This window comes from Notolepis coatsorum, assembly GCF_963971535.1.
Source record: "Notolepis coatsorum genome assembly, chromosome: 14".
Classification (NCBI taxonomy): Eukaryota; Metazoa; Chordata; class Actinopteri; order Aulopiformes; family Paralepididae; genus Notolepis; species Notolepis coatsorum.
Genome location: NC_140178.1, coordinates 1,555,426 through 1,578,401, shown reverse-complemented (window position 1 = coordinate 1,578,401; position 22,976 = coordinate 1,555,426). Strand labels below are relative to the sequence as shown.

The following is a 22,976-nucleotide window of genomic DNA, read 5'->3' as shown; positions in this document are numbered from 1 at the left end:
TCACCCCCCACACGTAATGTAGCTGTCCCTCTGGTCTGCTCATCTACACTGACCTGCTTTCAGCCCATCAGTCTACTCACCCTCACAGAGATAGTTTCCTCTATGAAACCTGCAACCTGCCCCCTTGACACTGTTCCCACTGCTCTCCTGAAACAGGTTTTTCACACAACCGGTCCCAGCATCCTCTCCATTATTAACAGCTCCCTGGCAACTGGTACTGTTCCATCCTGCTTTAAACATGCAGTAGTCCAGCCCCTATTGAAAAAACCAAACCTTGACCCCACCCTGCACAGTAATTACAGGCCCATTTCCAAGCTTCCTTTTCTGTCAAAAATACTTGAAAAGGTTGTTCTGTGCCAATTGTCTCCCTACCTGCACCAGAACAGCATCCTGGAGACATTTCAGTCAGGGTTCAGGACTGGCCATAGCACAGAATCAGCCCTCCTTAAAGTGTCAAATGACCTACTCCTCGCCGCTGACAACCGTGACTGCTCTATTTTAATGCTGCTTGACCTCAGTGCAGCCTTCGACACTGTTGATCACACCATTTTATTAGATCGTCTCCAACATGGGGTTGGTGTCAGTGACACTGCATTAGCATGGTTTTCCTCCTATCTCACAAATAGAAGCTTTGCTGTCAACATCGCCAACTGCTCCTCCCCCTCAACCTCCCTCTCCTGTGGGGTCCCACAAGGGTCCATCCATGGCCCGATCCTGTTCTCCCTTTACATGCTACCCCTTGGTCCAATCATTCAGAAGCACAACATCTCTTTTCACTGTTATGCTGACGACACACAGCTTTATGTTTCCCTGAAACCCAACAACCAGTCTCTACTTAACAGTCTCATATCCTGCCTGGATGATGTTAAATGTTGGATGGCACAAAACTCTCTACAACTAAATCAAAACAAATCCGAAATAATCCTCTTCGGTCCCCCAGACGCTGTCACCACCCTTACCAACAGCCTTGGCAACCTGTCCTCCCTGGTCAAGCCGTATGTCAAGAACCTAGGGGTCATTTTTGATCCACAATTTAAATTTGACAGACAAGTAAACTCAGTGGTAAAGGCATGTTTTTTCCAACTACGCACCATTGCCAAACTCAAAGCCCTTCTCTCCCCTGCAGACCTTCAGAGAGTCATCCACGCCTTCATTTCATCTAGATTAGACTACTGCAACTCCCTCTATATAGGCATTAACCAGTCTTCCCTGTCCCGCTTACAACTGGTACAAAACGCTGCTGCCAGACTGTTGACCGGAACCCGCAAGAGAGACCACATCACCCCTGTCCTTGCCTCCCTTCATTGGCTCCCAGTACGCTACAGGATAGATTTTAAGGTTCTCCTATTTGTTTTTAAAGCCCTTAATGGTCACACACCCTCCTACATCTCAGACCTCCTATCCCCCTATTCCAACACCAGGTCCCTCAGGTCAGCCGATCAGAGGCTCCTGACAGTCCGGAGGTCTAACCTCAAGCTCAGGGGGGGCCGTGCCTTTGCTATCGCAGCCCCTGAACTGTGGAACAGCATCCCCACCTCCATTAGGCTCGCCCCCTCGATAGATGCCTTCAAATCGAGGCTCAAAACCCACTTCTACCTACTAGCCTTTCCCGTTCACTGACTCATGCCCTGTTTTTCTATGTGTTTGCCTGTGTGCCCTCCCATAAAACGGAGTGTGATTGTTGTCTATATGTATCTTGTGTATTTACCCTCTGTACAGCACTTTGGTTGACACGCGTCATGTGAAATGTGCTTTATAAATAAATTTGATTGATTGATTGATAACTGAGGCATGTAAATATGATGGCTGCGCTCTGTGCCTGTATAACTGAGTCATGTAAATATGATGGCTGCGCTCTCTGCCTGTATAACTGAGACATGTAAATATGATGGCTGCGCTCTCTGCCTGTATAACTGAGTCATGTAAATATGATGGCTGCGCTCTCTGCCTGTATAACTGAGACATGTAAATATGATGGCTGCGCTCTCTGCCTGTATAACTGAGACATGTAAATATGATGGCTGCGCTCTCTGCCTGTATAACTGAGGCATGTAAATATTATGGCTGCGCTCTCTGCCTGTATAACTGAGTCATGTAAATATGATGGCTGCGCTCTCTGCCTGTATAACTGAGACATGTAAATATGATGGCTGCGCTCTCTGCCTGTATAACTGAGACATGTAAATATGATGGCTGCGCTCTCTGCCTGTATAACTGAGACATGTAAATATGATGGCTGCGCTCTCTGCCTGTAGTTCAAGTTCAAGTTCTTTAATAGTTGTCATACAGAAGTACAGAATACTTTCATACAAAATGCTTCTTACTGTTACGCTCCAGAGACTGTGCTAGACAAGATAGTATCAAATAACATAATAACATAATATAGCATGAATTTAGAAGAAGAAAATGAGGTCACAGTGTTCGGTATAGACATATGTACAATGTTCTGAGTTACCATATAATATACAATACACAATACTATGCAGTATAACTGAGACATGTAAATATGATGGCTGCGCTCTCTGCCTGTATAACTGAGACATGTAAATATGATGGCTGCTCTCTCTGCCTGTATAACTGAGGCATGTAAATATGATGGCTGCGCTCTCTGCCTGTATAACTGAGACATGTAAATATGATGGCTGCGCTCTCTGCCTGTATAACTGAGACATGTAAATATGATGGCTGCGCTCTCTGCCTGTATAACTGAGACATGTAAATATGATGGCTGGGCTCTCTGCCTGTATAACTGAGACATGTAAATATGATGGCTGCGCTCTCTGCCTGTATAACTGAGGCATGTAAATATGATGGCTGCGCTCTGTGCCTGTATAACTGAGGCATGTAAATATGATGGCTGCTCTCTCTGCCTGTATAACTGAGACATGTAAATATGATGGCTGCGCTCTCTGTCTGTATAACTGAGACATGTAAATATGATGGCTAGGCTCTCTGCCTGTATAACTGAGACATGTAAATATGATGGCTGCTCTCTCTGCCTGTATAACTGAGACATGTAAATATGATGGCTGCGCTCTCTGTCTGTATAACTGAGACATGTAAATATGATTGCTGCGCTCTCTGCCTGTATAACTGAGACATGTAAATATGATGGCTGCGCTCTCTGCCTGTATAACTGAGACATGTAAATATGATGGCTGGGCTCTCTGCCTGTATAACTGAGACATGTAAATATGATGGCTGGGCTCTCTGCCTGTATAACTGAGACATGTAAATATGATGGCTGCTCTCTCTGCCTGTATAACTGAGACATGTAAATATGATGGCTGCGCTCTCTGCCTGTATAACTGAGACATGTAAATATGATGGCTGCGCTCTGCCTGTATAACTGAGACATGTAAATATGATGGCTGCGCTCTCTGCCTGTATAACTGAGACATGTAAATATGATGGCTGCGCTCTCTGCCTGTATAACTGAGACATGTAAATATGATGTCTGCGCTCTCTGCCTGTATAACTGAGACATGTAAATATGATGGCTGCGCTCTCTGTCTGTATAACTGAGACATGTAAATATGATGGCTGCTCTCTGCCTGTATAACTGAGGCATGTAAATATGATGGCTGCGCTCTCTGTCTGTATAACTGAGACATGTAAATATGATGGCTGCGCTCTCTGCCTGTATAACTGAGACATGTAAATATGATGGCTGCGCTCTCTGCCTGTATAACTGAGACATGTAAATATGATGGCTGCGCTCTCTGCCTGTATAACTGAGACATGTAAATATGATGGCTGCGCTCTCTGCCTGTATAACTGAGACATGTAAATATGATGGCTGCGCTCTCTGCCTGTATAACTGAGACATGTAAATATGATGGCTGCGCTCTCTGCCTGTATAACTGAGACATGTAAATATGATGGCTGCGCTCTCTGTCTGTATAACTGAGACATGTAAATATGATGGCTGCGCTCTCTGCCTGTATAACTGAGACATGTAAATATGATGGCTGCGCTCTCTGCCTGTATAACTGAGACATGTAAATATGATGGCTGCGCTCTCTGCCTGTATAACTGAGACATGTAAATATGATGGCTGCGCTCTCTGCCTGTATAACTGAGACATGTAAATATGATGGCTGCGCTCTCTGTCTGTATAACTGAGACATGTAAATATTATGGCTGCGCTCTCTGCCTGTATAACTGAGACATGTAAATATGACGGCTGCGCTCTCTGCCTGTATAACTGAGACATGTAAATATGATGGCTGGGCTCTCTGCCTGTATAACTGAGACATGTAAATATGATGGCTGCGCTCTCTGCCTGTATAACTGAGACATGTAAATATGATGGCTGCGCTCTCTGCCTGTATAACTGAGACATGTAAATATGATGGCTGCGCTCTCTGCCTGTATAACTGAGACATGTAAATATGATGGCTGCGCTCTCTGCCTGTATAACTGAGACATGTAAATATGATGGCTGCGCTCTCTGCCTGTATAACTGAGACATGTAAATATGATGGCTGGGCTCTCTGCCTGTATAACTGAGGCATGTAAATATGACAGCTGGGCTCTCTGCCTGTATAACTGAGACATGTAAATATGACAGCTGGGCTCTCTGCCTGTATAACTGAGACATGTAAATATGACAGCTGGGCTCTCTGCCTGTATAACTGAGACATGTAAATATGATGGCTGCGCTCTCTGCCTGCCTGTATAACTGGGACACTAACCCCCCCCCCCCCCCTCTCCCCCCCCCCCCCCCCCTCTCTCTCTCCCCCCCCCCCCCCCCCCCCCCCCCCGCTGCAGAGGACAGACTCCACTCGGGGGCAGAGATACTGCAGGACTGCAGCAGTGAACACAGCAGCTTGACCAAGACGGAGAGCGACCCCCCAGGTGACCTGTCGCTGCCAGGTACAGGGACGTGTGTGTGTGTGCGCGCGTGTGTGTGTGTGTGTGTGTGCGTGAGGGAGAGCGTATGATCAGACAAGAGAACATTTAGTTCCAGGACAGGAGGCGTTGTTGTCGTCACCGGCGCTACAGGGCAGCGGTTAGTGAGATTGTACAAAAGGAAAATAAGAACATAAGAAAAACAGAAATAATACACAGTTTTTGAGAACCATCATCACTGGAGACGTCCATCTTATTCTGCTTCTCTAAGCAAAACAGAATTGCTCCACCTGCCGGCCAAATCCTCCCCCCTAACCGACCTTTCAATCACAGTCGAGAATGCAGCTGTGACTGCGTCCCCGACCGCCAAGAACCTTGGTGTTGTCCTCGACGACCAGTTGAACTTCTCTGCTCACATCGCAGCGACGACCAGAACCTGCCGATTCCTCCTGAGCAACGTCAGAAGGATACGCCCCTTCCTGACAAAAGAAGCCACCCAACTCCTCGTCCAATCAACAGTCATCTCCCGCCTCGACTACTGCAATGCACTGCTCGCTGGCCTCCCGGCCACTGCCACTAAGCCTCTTCAACTCATTCAGAACGCAGCGGCCCGCCTGATCTCAAACCTACCGAAGTCGGCCCATGTCACCCCACTTCTTAGGGACCTGCACTGGCTCCCCATTGCTGCACGAATCCGCTTCAAGGCCCTCGACCTAGCATATTCTCAGTCCTTGCCCCACAATGGTGGAATGAACTACCCACCCCAGTTAGGACAGCCGAATCACGTCCAATCTTTCGCCGTCGACTAAAGACGCACTTCTTCAACCATTATCTGAATTAAAAAAAAAAAAAAAAAAAAAAAAACAATAAAAAAAAAAAATCTAACCCTAACTAACCGTACTGTCATGCACTTGTCCTAATAAACTAACCTACACTGTAGCACTCAACACTTTGATGAACATTGTTGCTCAGCTGATAGAGTTGTGCCCTTCCTGATGGCTTGTCGTACAGAACTTGTAAGTCGCTTTGGATAAAAGCGTCAGCTAAATGACTAAATGTAAATGTAAATGTAAATGTAAAGGAACACGCCCCCTGCGCCTATTTGCCATCTCCCCCGGAGTTCGACGAGCAGATATATACCCCTTTCTTCTCTGTGCATGCTTTAACGACAGAAGGTTAACCCTTTACTATCACACAACAGAGGTAGAACTACTCCTCCCACTTCGCTCTCCCTGCATCAGAACCAGGCTCCTCCCACTCCTCTATCCCTGCATCAGAACCAGGCTCCTCCCACTCCTCTATCCCTGCATCAGAACCAGGCTCCTCCCACTTCTCTCTCCCTGCATCAGAACCAGGCTCCTCCCACTCCTCTATCCCTGCATCAGAACCAGGCTCCTCCCACTTCTCTCTCCCTGCATCATAACCAGGCTCCTCCCACTTCTCTCTCCCTGCATCATAACCAGGCTCCTCCCACTTCTCTATCCCTGCATCACAGCCAGGCTCCTCCCACTTATCTCCCTGCATCATAACCAGGCTCCTCCCACTCCTCTGCCTGCATCATAACCAGGCTCCTCCCACTCCTCTGCCTGCATCATAACCAGGCTACTCCCACTTCTCTCTCCCTGCATCACAACAGGCTCCTCCCACTTCTCTCTCCCTGCATCACAACAGGCTCCTCCCACTCCTCTCTCCCTGCATCACAACAGGCTTCTCCCACTTCTCTCTCCTGGCTCTGAGGCTACTGTTCTCTCTTGCCTCTAACCTGTGCCGTCTCTCTTCCTTGTCTCCTTAACTCCTCCCCTTGTGATGCTCTCTCTTCCTTGTCTTCTTAACTCCTCCCCTTGTGATGCTCTCTCTTCCTTAACTCCTCCCCTCCTCCCCTTGTGATGCTCTCTCTTCCTTAACTCCTCCCCTCCTCCCCTTGTGATGCTCTCTCTTCCTTAACTCCTCCCCTTGTGATGCTGTCTCCTTAACTCCTCCCCTCCTCCCCTTGTGATGCTGTCTCCTTAACTCCTCCCCTCCTCCCCTTGTGATGCTCTCTCTTCCTTAACTCCTCCCCTCCTCCCCTTGTGATGCTGTCTCCTTAACTCCTCCCCTCCTCCCCTTGTGATGCTGTCTCCTTAACTCCTCCCCTCCTCCCCTTGTGATGCTCTCTCTTCCTTAACTCCTCCCCTCCTCCCCTTGTGATGCTCTCTTCCTTAACTCCTCCCCTTGTGATGCTGTCTCTCTTCCTTGTCTCCTTAATAATAATAATAATAATAGATTGGATTTGTAATGCACTTTTTGTTCACTGGGATCCCAAAGTGCTTACACTACATGGTTAAAACAGTTAAAAAAATAGAATAAAATAGTTATTAGTAAAACAAATAAAATAAAATACAGAATAAAAATAGAACATAGTTAATTAAAAACATAGTATAAACAGACAATTTAAAAACAAAGCGCAATAAAATTTAAATAAAAAGCTAACAGTCAAAGGCCTTTTTGAATAGGTAGGTTTTCAGGCCTGCTTTAAAAGAGTCCAGGCTCTGTGGTGCCCTCAGCTGGATGGGGAGGCTGTTCCACAGGCGTGGTGCAGCCGTGCAGAAGGCTCGGTCACCCATGGTGCAGAGCCGGGTATTGGGGACCTGAAGGAGCAGGCTACCTGCGGATCTGAGGGTGCGGGTGAAGGATTGTGGGGTGATGAGTTCCTGAAGGTAGAGGGGTGCGTGTCCGTTTATGCAGTTATGGGTGATCGTAAGGATTTTGTAGTTGATCCGGGATGAGACGGGGAGCCAGTGTAGTGAGTGAAGGATGGGGGTTATGTGATCGTGTTTACGGACTCTCATCAGGATCCTGGCAGCGCTGTTCTGGATGTATTGCAGCTTTTGGATGCTCTTGCCAGGAATCCCGATGAAGAGTCCGTTACAGTAGTCCAGTCTTGAGGAGATAAAGGCATGGACAAGCTTCTCTGCATCTGACAGGGTTAGAATGGGACGGAGTTTTGATATGTTTTTTAGGTGATAGAATGAGGTCTTGCAGAGGTGTTTTATGTGGGTGTTGAAGGTCAGGTGGGGGTCAAATCGAACCCCCAGATTTGTGACTGAGGGGGAGAGGGGGATTACCTGGCCGTCAAATGTGAGATGTGATATGGGTGAAGACTGAACCTGGTGAGGGGTGCCAATTAGGAGTGCCTCGGTTTTCTTGCTGTTTAGTTGGAGGAAGTTGCTGTTCATCCATGCCTTTATCTCCCCAAGACAGGTGGTGAGGCATGACAGAGCTGCAGAGGGGTTTGGGGCCGTTTTTATGTAGAGTTGTGTGTCATCGGCATAACAGTGGAAAGACATTCCATGTCTGCCGATGACACGACCGAGGGGGAGCATGTAGGTGATGAATAAAATGGGACCAAGAACCGACCCCTGCGGAACACCACAGGTGACCTCGAGCAGCCTGGACTTGTGTCCTCCCAGTGAGACATATTCTGTCCTGCCTAAGAGGTAGGACTGGAACCACTGTAGTGCATGGTCCGACAGTCCAACAGTGTTGTGGAGGCGCTCCAAGAGGATGGTGTGGTCCACAGTGTCAAACGCCGCCGTCAGATCGAGGAGGATGAGGAGTGATGGTGATCCTGCGTCAGCGGTCATTAGGAGGTCATTCGTCACCCTGAGCAGAGCTGTTTCCGTGCTGTGGGATGAGCGAAAGCCTGACTGGAACTTCTCGAACAGGGTGTTATTTTTAAGGTGGTCCTGGAGCTGGGAGGCAACTACCTTTTCCAAAACCTTGGATAGAAAGGAAAGGTTTGAAATAGGCCTGTAGTTGGCAAGAACCTCCGGGTCCAGGGTGGGCTTCTTTAGGAGGGGGCTGATGATGGCAACTTTGAGGGTGGATGGGATATGGCCAGTTTGAAGGGAGAGGTTAACAGCCTGGGTGATGATTGGGCTGATGCTGGGGATGTTTGATTTGAGCAGGGCAGTTGGAATGGGATCCAGGGTGCAGGTGGATGGTTTCATTCCTCTGAGTGTTTTTTCAATGTGGCTCTGCTGAACCTCAGTGAAACATGGCAGAGATGGCAAGCTCTCAGGTGGTGGGTTAGAGGTAGGGGGAAACAGAGAGGAAGAGCTGGGCATCAGAGAGCGGATGTTGTTTACTTTAGATCTGAAAAAGTCCATAAAGTTATTGCATTGCTCTTCTGTAGCTTCAGTGGATGAGGATGGTTGTGGCTTCAGTAGGTGATTTATGGTGGAAAAAAGCTGCTTAGAGTTGCCAGTGTTTTTATTGATGAGGTTGGAGTAGAAGTTTGACCGTGCATCTTTCAGGGACTTGCAGTACACCTTTTGATGGTCACGGAAAGCCAGTTTGTGGACAGTGAGTCCAGAGTGTCTGAGTCGACGTTCCAGGGCACGACCAGCTCTTTTCATTTTCCTCAGTTCCTGTGTGAACCAGGGGGCGGAGCGTTTAAAATTGACCTCACGTGTCTCCTTAACTCCTCCCCTCCTACCCTTGTGATGCTCTCTCTTCCTTAACTCCTCCCCTCCTCCCCTTGTGATGCTCTCTCTTCCTTAACTCCTCCCCTCCTACCCTTGTGATGCTCTCTCTTCCTTAACTCCTCCTCTCCTTGTGATGCTCTCTCTTCCTTAACTCCTCCCCTTGTGATGCTCTCTCTTCCTTAACTCCTCCCCTCCTCCCCTTGTGATGCTCTCTCTTCCTTAACTCCTCCCCTTGTGATGCTGTCTCTCTTCCTTGTCTCCTTAACTCCTCCCCTTGTGATGCTGTCTCTCTTCCTTAACTCCTCCCCTCCTCCCATTGTGATGCTGTCTCTCTTCCTTGTCTCCTTAACTCCTCCCCTCCTCCCCTTGTGATGCTCTCTCTTCCTTAACTCCTCCCCTCCTACCCTTGTGATGCTCTCTCTTCCTTAACTCCTCCCCTCCTCCCCTTGTGATGCTGTCTCTCTTCCTTAACTCCTCCCCTTGTGATGCTCTCTCTTCCTTAACTCCTCCCCTTGTGATGCTCTCTCTTCCTTAACTCCTCCCCTCCTCCCCTTGTGATGCTCTCTCTTCCTTAACTCCTCCCCTTGTGATGCTCTCTCTTCCTTAACTCCTCCCCTCCTCCCCTTGTGATGCTCTCTCTTCCTTAACTCCTCCCCTCTGCTCTGGCCAGCTCTAGGTCCAGACTCCTGCTCTATTGGTTTGGAGGAATAACTGTGGTATGTAGGTTTCTCTCTGTCTCTCTCTCTCTGTCTCTCTCTCTCTGTCTCTCTCTCTGTCTTTCTGTCTCTCCCTCTGTCTCCCTCTCGCTCTGTCTCTCCCTCTGTCTCTCTCTGTCTTTCTGTCTCTCCCTCTGTCTCCCTCTCGCTCTGTCTCTCCCTCTGTCTCTCTGTCTCTCTCCCTCTCCCTCTGTCTCTCTGTCTGTCTCTCTCTCTGTCTTTCTGTCTCTCCCTCTGTCTCCCTCTCGCTCTGTCTCTCCCTCTGTCTCTCTGTCTCTCTCCCTCTCCCTCTGTCTCTCTGTCTGTCTCTCTCTCTGTCTTTCTGTCTCTCCCTCTGTCTCCCTCTCGCTCTGTCTCTCCCTCTGTCTCTCTGTCTCTCTCCCTCTCCCTCTGTCTCTCTGTCTGTCTCTCTGTCTCTCTCTCTGTCTTTCTGTCTCTCCCTCTGTCTCCCTCTCGCTCTGTCTCTCCCTCTGTCTCTCTCTCTGTCTTTCTGTCTCTCCCTCTGTCTCCCTCTCGCTCTGTCTCTCCCTCTGTCTCTCTGTCTCTCTCCCTCTCCCTCTGTCTCTCTGTCTGTCTCTCTGTCTCTCCCTCTGTTTCCCTCTGTCTCTATCCCTCTGTCTCCCTCTCGCTCTGTCTCTCCCTCTGTCTCTCTGTCTCTCTCCCTCTCTCTCTGTCTCTCCCTCTGTCTCTCTGTCTGTCTCTCTGTCTCTCCCTCTGTTTCCCTCTGTCTCTATCCCTCTGTCTCCCTCTCTCTGTCTCTCCCTCTGTCTCTCCCTCTCTCTGTCTCTCTCTGTCTCCCTCTGTCTCTCTCTCTCTCTCTGTCTCCCTCTGTCTCTCTGTCTCTCTCTCTGTCTCTCCCTCTGTCTCTCTGTCTCTCCCTCTCTCTGTCTCCCTCTGTCTCTCTATCCCTCTCTGTCCCTTGCTGCAGATCTATAGAGTTTGCGTTACTGAGAACGTAACCGCAGGGAGTTCTGGGGGTAACCGGGCAGATCTAATGTTTTAACATGGTGTCTGTACTGCTTGGTGCTGGAAGCCTCTCTGACTCAGTGTGTCTGTTAGGGCTGAGCGATTAATCCATTTTATCGATTAATTCAAATTCATGATTTAGGAAGATTTTTTTAAATGAAAATCGATTTTCACAAAAAAATATATATATATATTTTTTTAAAGAGTCACCTTTTATTTTACAAAAAGTGATGTTTGGTGAAAGTTAGATTTGCACTTTATTAAATTCATTCTTGTTTGATGATCAAGAGGCACCTTTTATTTGTTTTAAGTGAAGTTTGGTGAAAAAGCAAGTTATTGCACTATTAATCCCAATAGGGACATTCATCTTTGTTTGATCAAGAGTAACCTTTTATTTATATATATATATATATATATATATATATATATATATATATATATATATATATATATATATATAAACTAAAAGGAGAAAACCTTCAAAGGAAAGAAGTGACCGCACACTCCACAGGACTCGTTTTTGCTTATTTATTGTTTGCACAACGCGTTTCGCTGTCGCTTCCTCAGGTGCTATGCAGCAGGTGTCATCAATGATCATCATTATGTATAGCATGCTCCACCCCACATCGTAATACATCAAGCCCATTGGCTACTCAATTATCACATTTAATTTGATGATTTTGCAGGATGTAATGCATACAACTCTTAGTATAAAAATGATGCATAGAGACCACATATATACATACTCATTTTTGAAAATTATATAATACAAAATGAGAGAAGTGACAAATCTTAACATATCAAGCCCATTGGCTACTCAATTATCACATTAAATTTTATCATTTTGTAGGATACATATCACTTTTATGTATAGAAATGCCTAGATACATTAGGCAGCCATTAGGAACAACAATATGGATTATGCCATTGCGAGACACTATAAGGAGAGAGATCATGGTTCCACAGCCTCTCTAAGGTTCATTGGAATCGAAAGAGTCACCCTACCACCGAGGGGCGGTAATATAGTAAAGCTTCTCTTACAAAGGGAAGCGTACTGGATTTTTACTTTGAATTCTGTGGAACCCCATGGTCTAAATGAATCCCTCGAGCTGAATCCATTTTTGTAACCACTATCCGTTCTGTGTAACCTATATGGGTGTGGTTTTAAGTCTGTTTTAAACTATTTATCAGGTCTAATGACCTAGGTATTTGTCACTTCTCTCATATTGCTTTATTATATATAATTTTCAAAAATGAGTCTGTGTATGTATGTGGTATCTAGGCATTTCTATACATAAAAGTGATATGTATCCTACAAAATGATAAAATTTAATGTGATAATTGAGTAGCCAATGGGCTTGATATGTTAAGATTTGTCACTTCTCTCATTTTGTATTATATAATTTTCAAAAATGAGTATGTATATATGTGGTCTCTATGCATCATTTTTATACTAAGAGTTGTATGCATTACATCCTGCAAAATCATCAAATTAAATGTGATAATTGAGTAGCCAATGGGCTTGATGTATTACGATGTGGGGTGGAGCATGCTATACATAATGATGATCATTGATGACACCTGCTGCATAGCACCTGAGGAAGCGACAGCGAAACGCGTTGTGCAAACAATAAATAAGCAAAAACGAGTCCTGTGGAGTGTGCGGTCCCTTCTTTCCTTTGAAGGTTTTCTCCTTTTAGTTTATTTATCTCTCTTGCGCTGACCTGCACCTCCAGTCGGGGTCCAACCAGATGTGCACGAGTCCTATCTAGTTTAATTGTTCGCGTGGATCCCCAGCAAGATACCACATCGTCTCGTCGCACTCTAAAGGGTCCATGATGTTTGACGGAGAACTATCTCAGGCTCAATGCCTGTCGATTAGTGACACAGAGGCTCAAAAGATCTTGTCACAGCAGTCTCTATTTGATGGTGAAGACAGACACATGGACTACTCGGCCGTAAGTGAGTTAAAGACTGCTTTAGAGGACTCATACATTAAAGAGTGTCGATCAAAGTGGCATTCGATTGCACTCTCTGAATATTGGAAAGCCAAGCAGATTCCACGCGGCCTGAGAATCCACAAGCAACCTGCTTTTGGAAGAGAGGACCCCGACTTTATAAAAAAATGGGAGCAAGTACTGAATAAATGCTCCATGGACTTGATATTGCTTACTATTGAACAAACCGCAAATGAAGCTGACAAAGCCAAACGAGAGGCTCAACGTATTAAAGACGAGCTGGTTGTGAAACTGGGCTCTGATGAATTCACAAACCTGGAACGCAAGATGAAAGATGACCTCCAGAAGTTTGAGAGTGAACTTAAAACTCTTAAAAGGAACAAATTCGAACGACATGCTGAGGACTTCAAGAGAGGGACCGTCTACAAGTGGCAACAACCGGCGTGGAAAGAACGACGTCCAGCGGCCTCACGCCAGAGGGAGCGATTCCAACGCAACGACGGGAACCGAGGAAACTACACAACCGAGGAGTCAGATCCTGCCCTGACAAGTGACTCGGCGTGGAAAGAACGACGTCCAGCAGCCTCACGCCAGAGGGAGCGATTCCCACACAACGAGGGGAATAGAGGAAACTACACAACTGAGGAGTCTGATCCTGCCCTGTCAAGTGACTCGACCCATTCCCAGGATGCGCGTTTTTTAGACGCACGTCCACGGTACGACTCACGACACAACAACCAACGAAGAGGGACCAGGGGAAGAGGACGAGGCGGGGGAAGAAAATACATCAACCCGCCATCTGTCGTCACCAGGAGCAGGAGCAACAGGCCGTGATCAACATCTCGGACTGTCCCCTCACACCAGCCCAACAATCGGTATTAGGTAAAGGTCTATCATTTGTTCCAACAAATAAGGTGAATGTCTTTAAATTAAAAGTGGACTGCTACAAATTTTTCAGACTGTTACACCTTAAACACCTTTTTAGAAATACTGATCAGACTATATCTACTAATCCTATGAATAAATTGAAGAAATCATCAACTTATTGTCCCACTAGTACTCTGAATCCTACCTTGGTCACTTTCAGTAAACTAGTTGAGCGAGACATCCAGACATTTGTGAAATCATCAGACAAGACAATCAAGCATCAAAATGTAACTGAGGTTGAAAGAAGAGCTCTAAACGAATTGAGAAAAAATGACAAAATTATTATCAAGCCGGCAGATAAGGGTGGCTCTATTGTAATACAAAATGTCAATGATTACATGTATGAAGCCACACGGCAACTTAGCAATACTGCATTTTATAAGTCTCTTCTTCACAACCCTGTTGAACAGTTAATGACAGACAGAGATAAAATACTAGATGATGCACTTAAAAGTAAGAACATCACAAAAAAACAATACGAGTTCCTAAAAGTTGAATTCCCTGTCACACCTGTTTTTTATCTATTACCTAAAATTCATAAAAAACTGACAAACCCGCCAGGACGCCCCATAGTCTCAGGAAACAATTCTTTATCAGAACCTCTAAGTCAATTTGTAGACTATTTTATCAAAGATATTGTAAAGACATTACCTTCATACCTTGCAGATACTAGGGATGTGTTGAAGTCGTTAAAGACTTCCATCCCACAGAATGCATATCTAGTATCCTTTGATGTAGAAAGTCTTTATACTAATATTCCACATGAGGACGGCCTGGCGGCTATGTCATTTTTTCTGGGTACAAATGATGAAGTCTCCTCTGATTTTTTACTCAGCTTGACGAATTTTATTTTGAAATCTAATTACTTCATGCTTGATGATAAATGGTACATTCAAATCCAGGGTACTGCCATGGGTTCTGCATTTGCACCTAATTACGCCAACCTATTTATGGGCCACTGGGAATCCCAGTTTATCCACAACCAAGATGCCTCGCCCCTCTTGAAAAATGTAATTTTTTGGAAAAGGTACATAGATGACATTCTCATGGTGTTTGTTGGCTCGGAAGATGAGTTCTGTATCGTTAGTGGCTTAGCTTGGCATCGCTACTGCACTATCTCGCGTACGTGCACGCGTACTGAATAAACCACAAATGTACCTCTAATACCAGTATTAGTCTGACCACACCCCTCATCAGCTTACCTTCATAAGCAGGTGTGTGGTCACCTGCTCTCCTCCTTCTCGCTTTCACCACAAGGAAGAGGTGCCTCGGTAGATCCCCACACTTGACACCATGATGGAAGAAATTGGATTAGGAACAGCTTGGGAAACAAGGATACGTTGACATCATATCTTTATTTTCTCTCTCACTATTTTCGAGAAAATACGGCGATTTTGTCTTCGTACTGGAGTGTCTAGAAGATGATGATCATTCTACAAACCCTCCACCGGTTTTCGTATTGGGAGCACGCCGCTGCATGCTTCTCAACTGCAGTTCCTTGCTGTGTTGTTGGGGTGAAACCTGTCAGGCCACAGCTGAACTGTCGGACATGCCGCTGTTGTGAGGAGCGGTGCGTTCCAGGTTGGGTGAGTAGTGTTTGCTGGCGGGCTCCACTTGTCTGTTAGTGCTATGGGGGCTACTTGACAAAGTTTATGGAAACCGGCCCCAGGCTAGGGTCCTTTGTTTAGCCGTCTAGGCGACAGAAGGCCTTGGTCTGGCGACCATTATAGTTTTAACTAGTGGGCCGCGACCATTGACACTGGTGATCCCTGTGTGTTCTGGACGAGTGGATTCTCTCTGTCACCGTGTTAAGACCCCATCTTTCATATCCAAATGAGAGTATTCCTTCACGAGGGGATATGTGCATGTAATGTGCGATAGCGGCAGATTCATGTTCAAAGTCAGCTATACAGGCCAGTTGGTACTGTGCTGATTCCGCCGGACGTGTTAATGTCACCGTTGTGAAGCGGTGTTGACGTCTTGTTTTCTCTTTTCTCTTAAAAAGTGAGGAGGGTTCAGAACGGCGGCCTGTCTGGGTGAGTGTTATGTCATTGTTTACATGTTCATAGCTTACGGTTAGCCGGTCGGTGGCCTGGCGCGGGGTAGCTTGGCTTCTCGCGCGCCGCCGGGAGCTCGCTCCTGATCGCGTGCGTCGTAGATCGGCGTCTCGCGAGCGGAAGCAATAGCACCCGAACGGTTGGAGCAGCCGTTAGCTTGATGCTATTCTGTTGAACGTGCTTTGATTTTTAACATGTTTTACACTCTTGACCACGACGTCATCCTTGACAGGGGATGTTCGTCGACCCTGCCTGAGCCTAGACGGGGATTGCGTCAACAAAGAGGACTGTAGCGACTGGTGGAGCGGCGACGCTGCCCGGATCGAACAACACGGGACGGCTGTGTTCTACGGTGGCTTGTGACTGCACTTCGCTGATCTGCGTTCCGGGCAGGTACGGGGTTGGCCAGACCTCATAACACGTCTTCTGGTTTTACCTTGCTAAATGTATTGTGAATAACGGTGTTTTTTCCCAAAACGTGTGTTGTTGCAATGCATTTGAGATACGTTGCGGGTTGTGTGTGAGCTGTTTTTGTCGCTGGCAGTTAGCTTCTCCGTGCAGGTCGTGATGTATTGATCTGGTTGTTGTGTGAGAAACATCATGGTGTTTATGTGTACCGTGTACTCACTACTAAGGCAACTAACCTATGAAGCTATGCTTGGTGACGAGTGAGTAAAAGAATGTTCTTTCTCAGACTGTAATGACAATGAACAGTGAGTTCACACATTAACAGGTTTTCCTGTTTTAACTGGCCGTATTGAGGGTAAAATAGGAGGATTGTGTTTCCCCCCCCGGTTCCCTGGGGACTTTATCACCTCCTATCAGACATGTTGTGCATTAATTGTGTCTTTTGTGTGGTAGGGATACGATGTAACTCTCAGCTTGATTGCTGAGGTTGTGCTAAATCTGCTGGAGAAACTTATTTCCTAAAGGGAAATTGGTTTGGTTGCTGTCATGTGTGCTTAGCAAGGCCTGTGGTCGATACTAATCAAGAATGATGTATTCTCTCATTGTGAAAAAAACGGCGTTCCTCTGTTGAGTGTTTTTGCCATTTTTTGTAGGTGATGATGGGTTGTGTGTGTCATGTGACCTACAACTGGGTTGTACTGGCCACAGAAGCACATGTGTATGTTGGACCGGGGTTCTTAGAGCCCTCTCTATTCTGTGTTTTTCCTTAGTAAAAATCAGATAGCAGGTTAGCTCGTGCGCTGTGTGGAGCTGTGAAACGCTTCATAGAGCTGACTATGACTGTGTCATATTCTCTTTTTGTCGTTACGTCGTATCATGGGTGTGGGGTCGTAAAGGGGTGAACTGGTAACCTTTCCTCTCCCCATTGTTCTGTCGGTCAGGGGTACACCCCCTGTCCTTCAAGGTTCCCGTCACGTGGCGGTTCGGCACGTTACGGGGGGGGGGGGGGGGAGGGAGTTCCTGGTCCCACGGCCTGGTATATTGGGCGTGTGCACCGCAGGAATTCCCCCGCCATAGAGTACGTCACCGTGCGCGTCTCTGTTGGTAGGACTTCCGTGTGCTGTTCAGGTCCATGTGATGGATCTGTTTTCAGGGGGGGTGGTCAGGGCTCCTCCTCACCAAGCGCCTACTCAGGCCTTCTGTGAGTTCGGACTCCTTCTTCCATGTGAGGAAGCCTCCATCAGAGTACAGAGCCTTCCTCCTCAGATTGTCAAAGTGAGTGGACCCTCTAGAAGGGTCCTTTTCTATTGTATGTATATTCGATTCAATTCGTTTATTGAGTGTGTATGGGTTCGGTGCCTCTTCCCCGGAGGCCCTAAAACCAGTTTTTTACATGGCTCAAGGTGCAATATATTCTTTTCAATCTGTACAGCTCGCGTGGGAAGTCTCTCTGGGGATCCCCGTCTCTTTCCTATGGGAGGGTGGTGGGATGTAAAAATGTGAACATTTTTTACCCCGGCTGTGTAGACTGGGATACATACTGTTGATGCTTCCTTCTTTCTATTCCAGAAGTGTTGGAGTTAGGGAGTGTCACACCCCTCTTGTCGTTCCCCTGGGCGCCTTGGGGATTCAATGACAGGTCTAAATAGCCTGTTCATTGATGGGGGTGTGTCCCGACGCACGTATAGTGCTAGCTCGCTGTAAACAGGCGATTGACTGGCACGCCTTAGTTGCTTGTGGTTGAAACGGCGTTTTTATAAAGCAACTGAGATGGGGGTTTTTCCTCTTCCGGCGACCACATCCCATGACCTGGGTGGGTTGTCGACGGATTCTCGTTCATGTCTGGGGGATGATGACGGGATGGATCTGAACATATGTAGTGGGGTCTCACGCCCTTGGGGTGGGCCACCAGGCGCGGTTCGTCCCGACGTCTGGGTGGCGCCTTCTTTTCATGTTAAGATCAACACGCATATCTGCCCTTCTCCTGGAGTAGGCATGTCGGCGTGGTTAGGGCACGGGACTGGTTCTGGTCACGCTGGTCCAGATCAGTTGAACCCGTTGTCCGCCGGGGATGCAGATCTGCTGTTCTGGTACCCTGAGGGACTTGGGCTTTTTTCAGGGGGAAAAATGCCAGGTCGGTCTGGGTGTCACAGGGTTAAGCGCTATGGAGACCCTGGTTGGGTATGTTTTTACTCAGCACTGTCGTCATGGCTTACAGCCATGCCATTCTGTACGCGCTCGATCTCGTCGGATCTCGGCCGCTACACAGGTTGGTCCTGGTTAGTACTTGGTTGGGAGACCGCCGGGGAATACCAGGTACGGTGTGCTTAGGGGCTGGTTCTCCATTATTTTTCGCTCCTCTCTCACGCATGGCGAAGAGGGGCCTGTGGGGGTGGTTTTTTGACCTCCTCTGGTGACCCTGTGCTTCTTGTACCGCCAGGCCCGGTCCGAAGTGATGTTTGCGACCCGTAGGCCTGGGTTAACCCTTTTTGGAAACTGAAACACTTGTACTGCGGTATAGCCGGTGTATACCCGCAGGTGTGTTTTGGAGTTTTTTCTTGAGGGGTTATAGGAACAACCACCGCATTGGGTAACACCGAGGTGGTTGATTCCCTGGTGTGTTGGAGCAGTGTCAACTCCCGGGTTCACCGTTTGAGGGTGCCCCTGCACGTTCATGACGTCTGCCAATCGTGTCAGCCTTCTCTGCCTCGACCCCTCTGGGTGGGGGTTGTTAAATGGAGGCTTGGTCATGCAACACCGCCAGCTTACGCTCCTTCCGCCGGGGCGGCTGTGTTCAGCTGTCCCCTCTGGCGCCTGTCTCGTCCGCAGTCTCCAGGCTAGGGTTAACAGCCTGTTGCCTGGTTTTTCCCCGGTGCGCTGCCTGCTTCCGTTGGTTAACCTTTTTTGTGTGCTTACGGCCATGCTGACTGCCTATTCTGCAGGGTCAGTGTGCCAGGCGGTGTACTATTGGGGGGACGGGGCCCGCTCGGCTTACGGCCATACCGACCTGAACACGCCCGGTCTCGTCCGATCTCGGAAGCTGGGCAGGTTCTGGCCTGGTTGGTTCCGCCTGGGAATGCCAGGTGCAGTAACTGAGGGGCCTTTGTCCGAATACGCTGGCGATGTGGGGGGCGGGGCACTACGTGCCCACCTGGTGGGGTCTTGATGCTGGCATCATGGACTTCTCCGGGCCCCCATTCCAGGGAGTCCAGTCCTTTTGGTGGGTCTGGGTCTTCCTTCGTGCTCCGCTGCTACGGCCTTGCCACGGGGTTGGGTTTGCCCTTGACCCCGTGATTCTGGGGGCAGTAACGAGGTTGTTCCTCCGTTCGTTCCCGGGTGGCATGCGGGTTGTGCGTGTGTGTAGTCGTGGGGTCAAGCCACGGTCTGCTCACCCTGTGCGTTGAGTTGCTTGAGTGCCTCTTCGCACGGTCGGGTCCGTCGCCCTCCCGTGACGTCCCTAATAGGGGGGCTACCCTCCATTAGGGGGGGTCGGGGGGGCTCGGCCCTCCCTGTTCTGATGGTTTTGGGGGGCTGTCAGCGGGGTGTATTTGTCAGCCAAGTGGCTCCGCTTGGCCTCCCTTGTGCAGTAGCGATGCCAAGCTAAGCCACTAACGATACAGAACGTTAGGTTATGACTATAACCAAGTTCTGTTAGTTAGGGGCGATGCTTGGCATCGGACGCCGCTGCAGCCCTTGTCCTCACCTTGTGGTGAAAGCTTGGGAAGGAGGAGAGCAGGTGACCACACACCTGCTTATGAAGGTAAGCTGATGAGGGGTGTGGTCAGACTAATACTGGTATTAGAGGTACATTTGTGGTTTATTCAGTACGCGTGCACGTACGCGAGATAGTGCAGTAGCGATGCCAAGCATCGCCCCTAACTAACAGAACTTGGTTATAGTCATAACCTAACGTTATTCCAGTTCAGGGAGTATATCAATGGTACACATCACACTTTAAAATTCACGATGGTACACAGCAGAGAACATATTGATTTCCTAGACTTACGGATATCAGCTGACAATGAGGGAAACCTGAACACTACTATCTTCCGTAAACCAACAGACCGTAATACTATTTTACATGCACAGAGTCATCACCCGAGACGTATGGTAGAGAATATCCCATACGGACAATTCCTGCGCCTTAAACGTATCTGTAGTGATCCCACAGACCTAGAAAGGAAGGCAGATGAAATGAGTAACAGATTTGAACAGAGGGGATACAAGGCATCAGTGGTGCACACAGCCAGAAATAAGACAAAACATGTACAGAGGGAAACTATTTTGGAATCTGACAAAAGCGACACCCCTGGTAACAGAGTCACATTCGTTTCAGAATATAGTACTTCATCTCAAGTTGTTAAAAACATTATTGACAAACACTGGAACATACTCAAATGTGACCCTCTTTTAAAAAACATTTCTTCATTACCACCAAGATTTTGTTTTAAAAGGGGAAAAAACATAAGGGACGCTGTAGTCAATTCTATGTATAAATCCCCTGTAGTAAGTCACTCTAACTGGCTAACAGAGCTGTGTGGTAACCATCCATGTGGTCGATGTACCCATTGTTCAAACACTATGAAAACAAAAGTTTTCTACCACCCACAGTCTGGGCAGGAATATAAAATAAGGGACCTTATTAATTGCAACACCACTCATGTGATATACATGCTGAAATGCCCTTGTGGTAAGGTCTATGTTGGACAAACAAAACGAAATTTGAAGGTGCGAATAGCAGAACACAAGGCAGCCATTAGGAACAACAATATGGATTATGCCATTGCGAGACACTATAAGGAGAGAGATCATGGTTCCACAGCCTCTCTAAGGTTCATTGGAATCGAAAGAGTCACCCTACCACCGAGGGGCGGTAATATAGTAAAGCTTCTCTTACAAAGGGAAGCGTACTGGATTTTTACTTTGAATTCTGTGGAACCCCATGGTCTAAATGAATCCCTCGAGCTGAATCCATTTTTGTAACCACTATCCGTTCTGTGTAACCTATATGGGTGTGGTTTTAAGTCTGTTTTAAACTATTTATCAGGTCTAATGACCTAGGTATTTGTCACTTCTCTCATATTGCTTTATTATATATAATTTTCAAAAATGAGTCTGTGTATGTATGTGGTATCTAGGCATTTCTATACATAAAAGTGATATGTATCCTACAAAATGATAAAATGTAATGTGATAATTGAGTAGCCAATGGGCTTGATATGTTAAGATTTGTCACTTCTCTCATTTTGTATTATATAATTTTCAAAAATGAGTATGTATATATGTGGTCTCTATGCATCATTTTTATACTAAGAGTTGTATGCATTACATCCTGCAAAATCATCAAATTAAATGTGATAATTGAGTAGCCAATGGGCTTGATGTATTACGATGTGGGGTGGAGCATGCTATACATAATGATGATCATTGATGACACCTGCTGCATAGCACCTGAGGAAGCGACAGCGAAACGCGTTGTGCAAACAATAAATAAGCAAAAACGAGTCCTGTGGAGTGTGCGGTCCCTTCTTTCCTTTGAAGGTTTTCTCCTTTTAGTTTATTTATCTCTCTTGCGCTGACCTGCACCTCCAGTCGGGGTCCAACCAAATGTGCACGAGTCCTATCTAGTTTAATATATATATATATATATATATATATATATATATATAATTAAGTGAAGATTGGTGAAAGTTAGGTTTGCACTTCAATCCCATTAGGGAAATTCATCTTGGTTTGATAATTTCTTTGTGTCAAATAAAAACAAAGCTTACTTGAATGATTTCCTTGGCGTTTCTAGTTTTTAAGAGAAGAAAATCGATTAAAATCCGATGTGGTGTGAAGAAATCTGAGTGTCTGTACTGCCCCCTGGTGGCCTCTCTGACTCGGTGTGTGTGTACTGCCCCCTGGTGGCCTCTCTGACTCGGTGTTGTCTCGTCCTCAGGTTCCTCAGAGTCCACCTAGTGTCTGTGCTGCCCCCTGGTGGCCTCTCTGACTCGGTGTTGTCTCGTCCTCAGGTTCCTCAGAGTCCACCTAGTGTCTGTACTGCCCCCTGGTGGCCCCTCTGACTCGGTGTGTCTGTTGTCTCGTCCTCAGCCCTAGTGTCTGTACTGCCCCCTGGTGGCCTCTCTGACTCGGTGTGTCTGTGTCTCGTCCTCAGGTTCCTCAGAGTCCACCGAGAGCCTGAAGAGTCAGAGCACCAACTGCTCCAGCCAGCCCCTCCTCTGCCCCCCCGGTGGCCTCCACATGGAGGACGAGCGCCTGCACCCCTGACCTCCGACCTCTGACCCCTGAGCGCTCCCCGGGTCCTCACCACAGCGCCCCCCCCCGGTTTCCCAGAAGCATCATGAGCGCACTAACGACACCCAGTGACTCATTTGATTCAGTGACACTAGGTTTTTTCCCCATTTAATTTAATTTAATTTCTTTTCAAAACCTTTACTTCAACTCGTTAGACACCGAGGTTTCCCTCGTTCACAGCGACGACGAGCTCACAACACAAGTTCAGCAGCAATTTCATACATATAGGCACAAATAAATAAGAATATCCCTGTGGTGCTCGACCTGTAGTGACCTGTAGTGACCTTTAGTGACCTGTAGTGACCTGTAGTGACCTGTAGTGACCTG

The 22,976-nt window shown here is 47.3% G+C and overlaps 3 protein-coding genes across 6 annotated transcripts in view; 1 reads left to right on the top strand and 2 right to left on the bottom strand.

The window, feature by feature from the left end:
- mgrn1b (mahogunin, ring finger 1b) overlaps positions 1 to 22,948 on the top strand; it is a 34,686-nt gene extending 11,738 nt beyond the window's left edge. Inside the window, 2 exon segments of the mRNA XM_084328258.1 lie at positions 4,774 to 4,878; positions 22,510 to 22,948. Of these exon segments, the coding sequence (XP_084184384.1) occupies positions 4,774 to 4,878; positions 22,510 to 22,622 (218 nt within the window). The 3' untranslated portion in view covers positions 22,623 to 22,948.
- nprl3 (NPR3-like, GATOR1 complex subunit) overlaps positions 1 to 22,976 on the bottom strand; it is a 285,213-nt gene that overhangs the window by 157,845 nt on the left and 104,392 nt on the right. The gene's annotated exons all lie outside the window — the stretch shown is intronic.
- The window catches only part of LOC311239808 (uncharacterized protein), a gene marked incomplete at its 5' end in the record, with an annotated part of 3,215 nt that continues 3,078 nt past the window's right edge, over positions 22,840 to 22,976 (bottom strand). Inside the window, one exon of the mRNA XM_084328257.1 lies at positions 22,840 to 22,973. The remainder of the gene's footprint in view (positions 22,974 to 22,976) is intronic.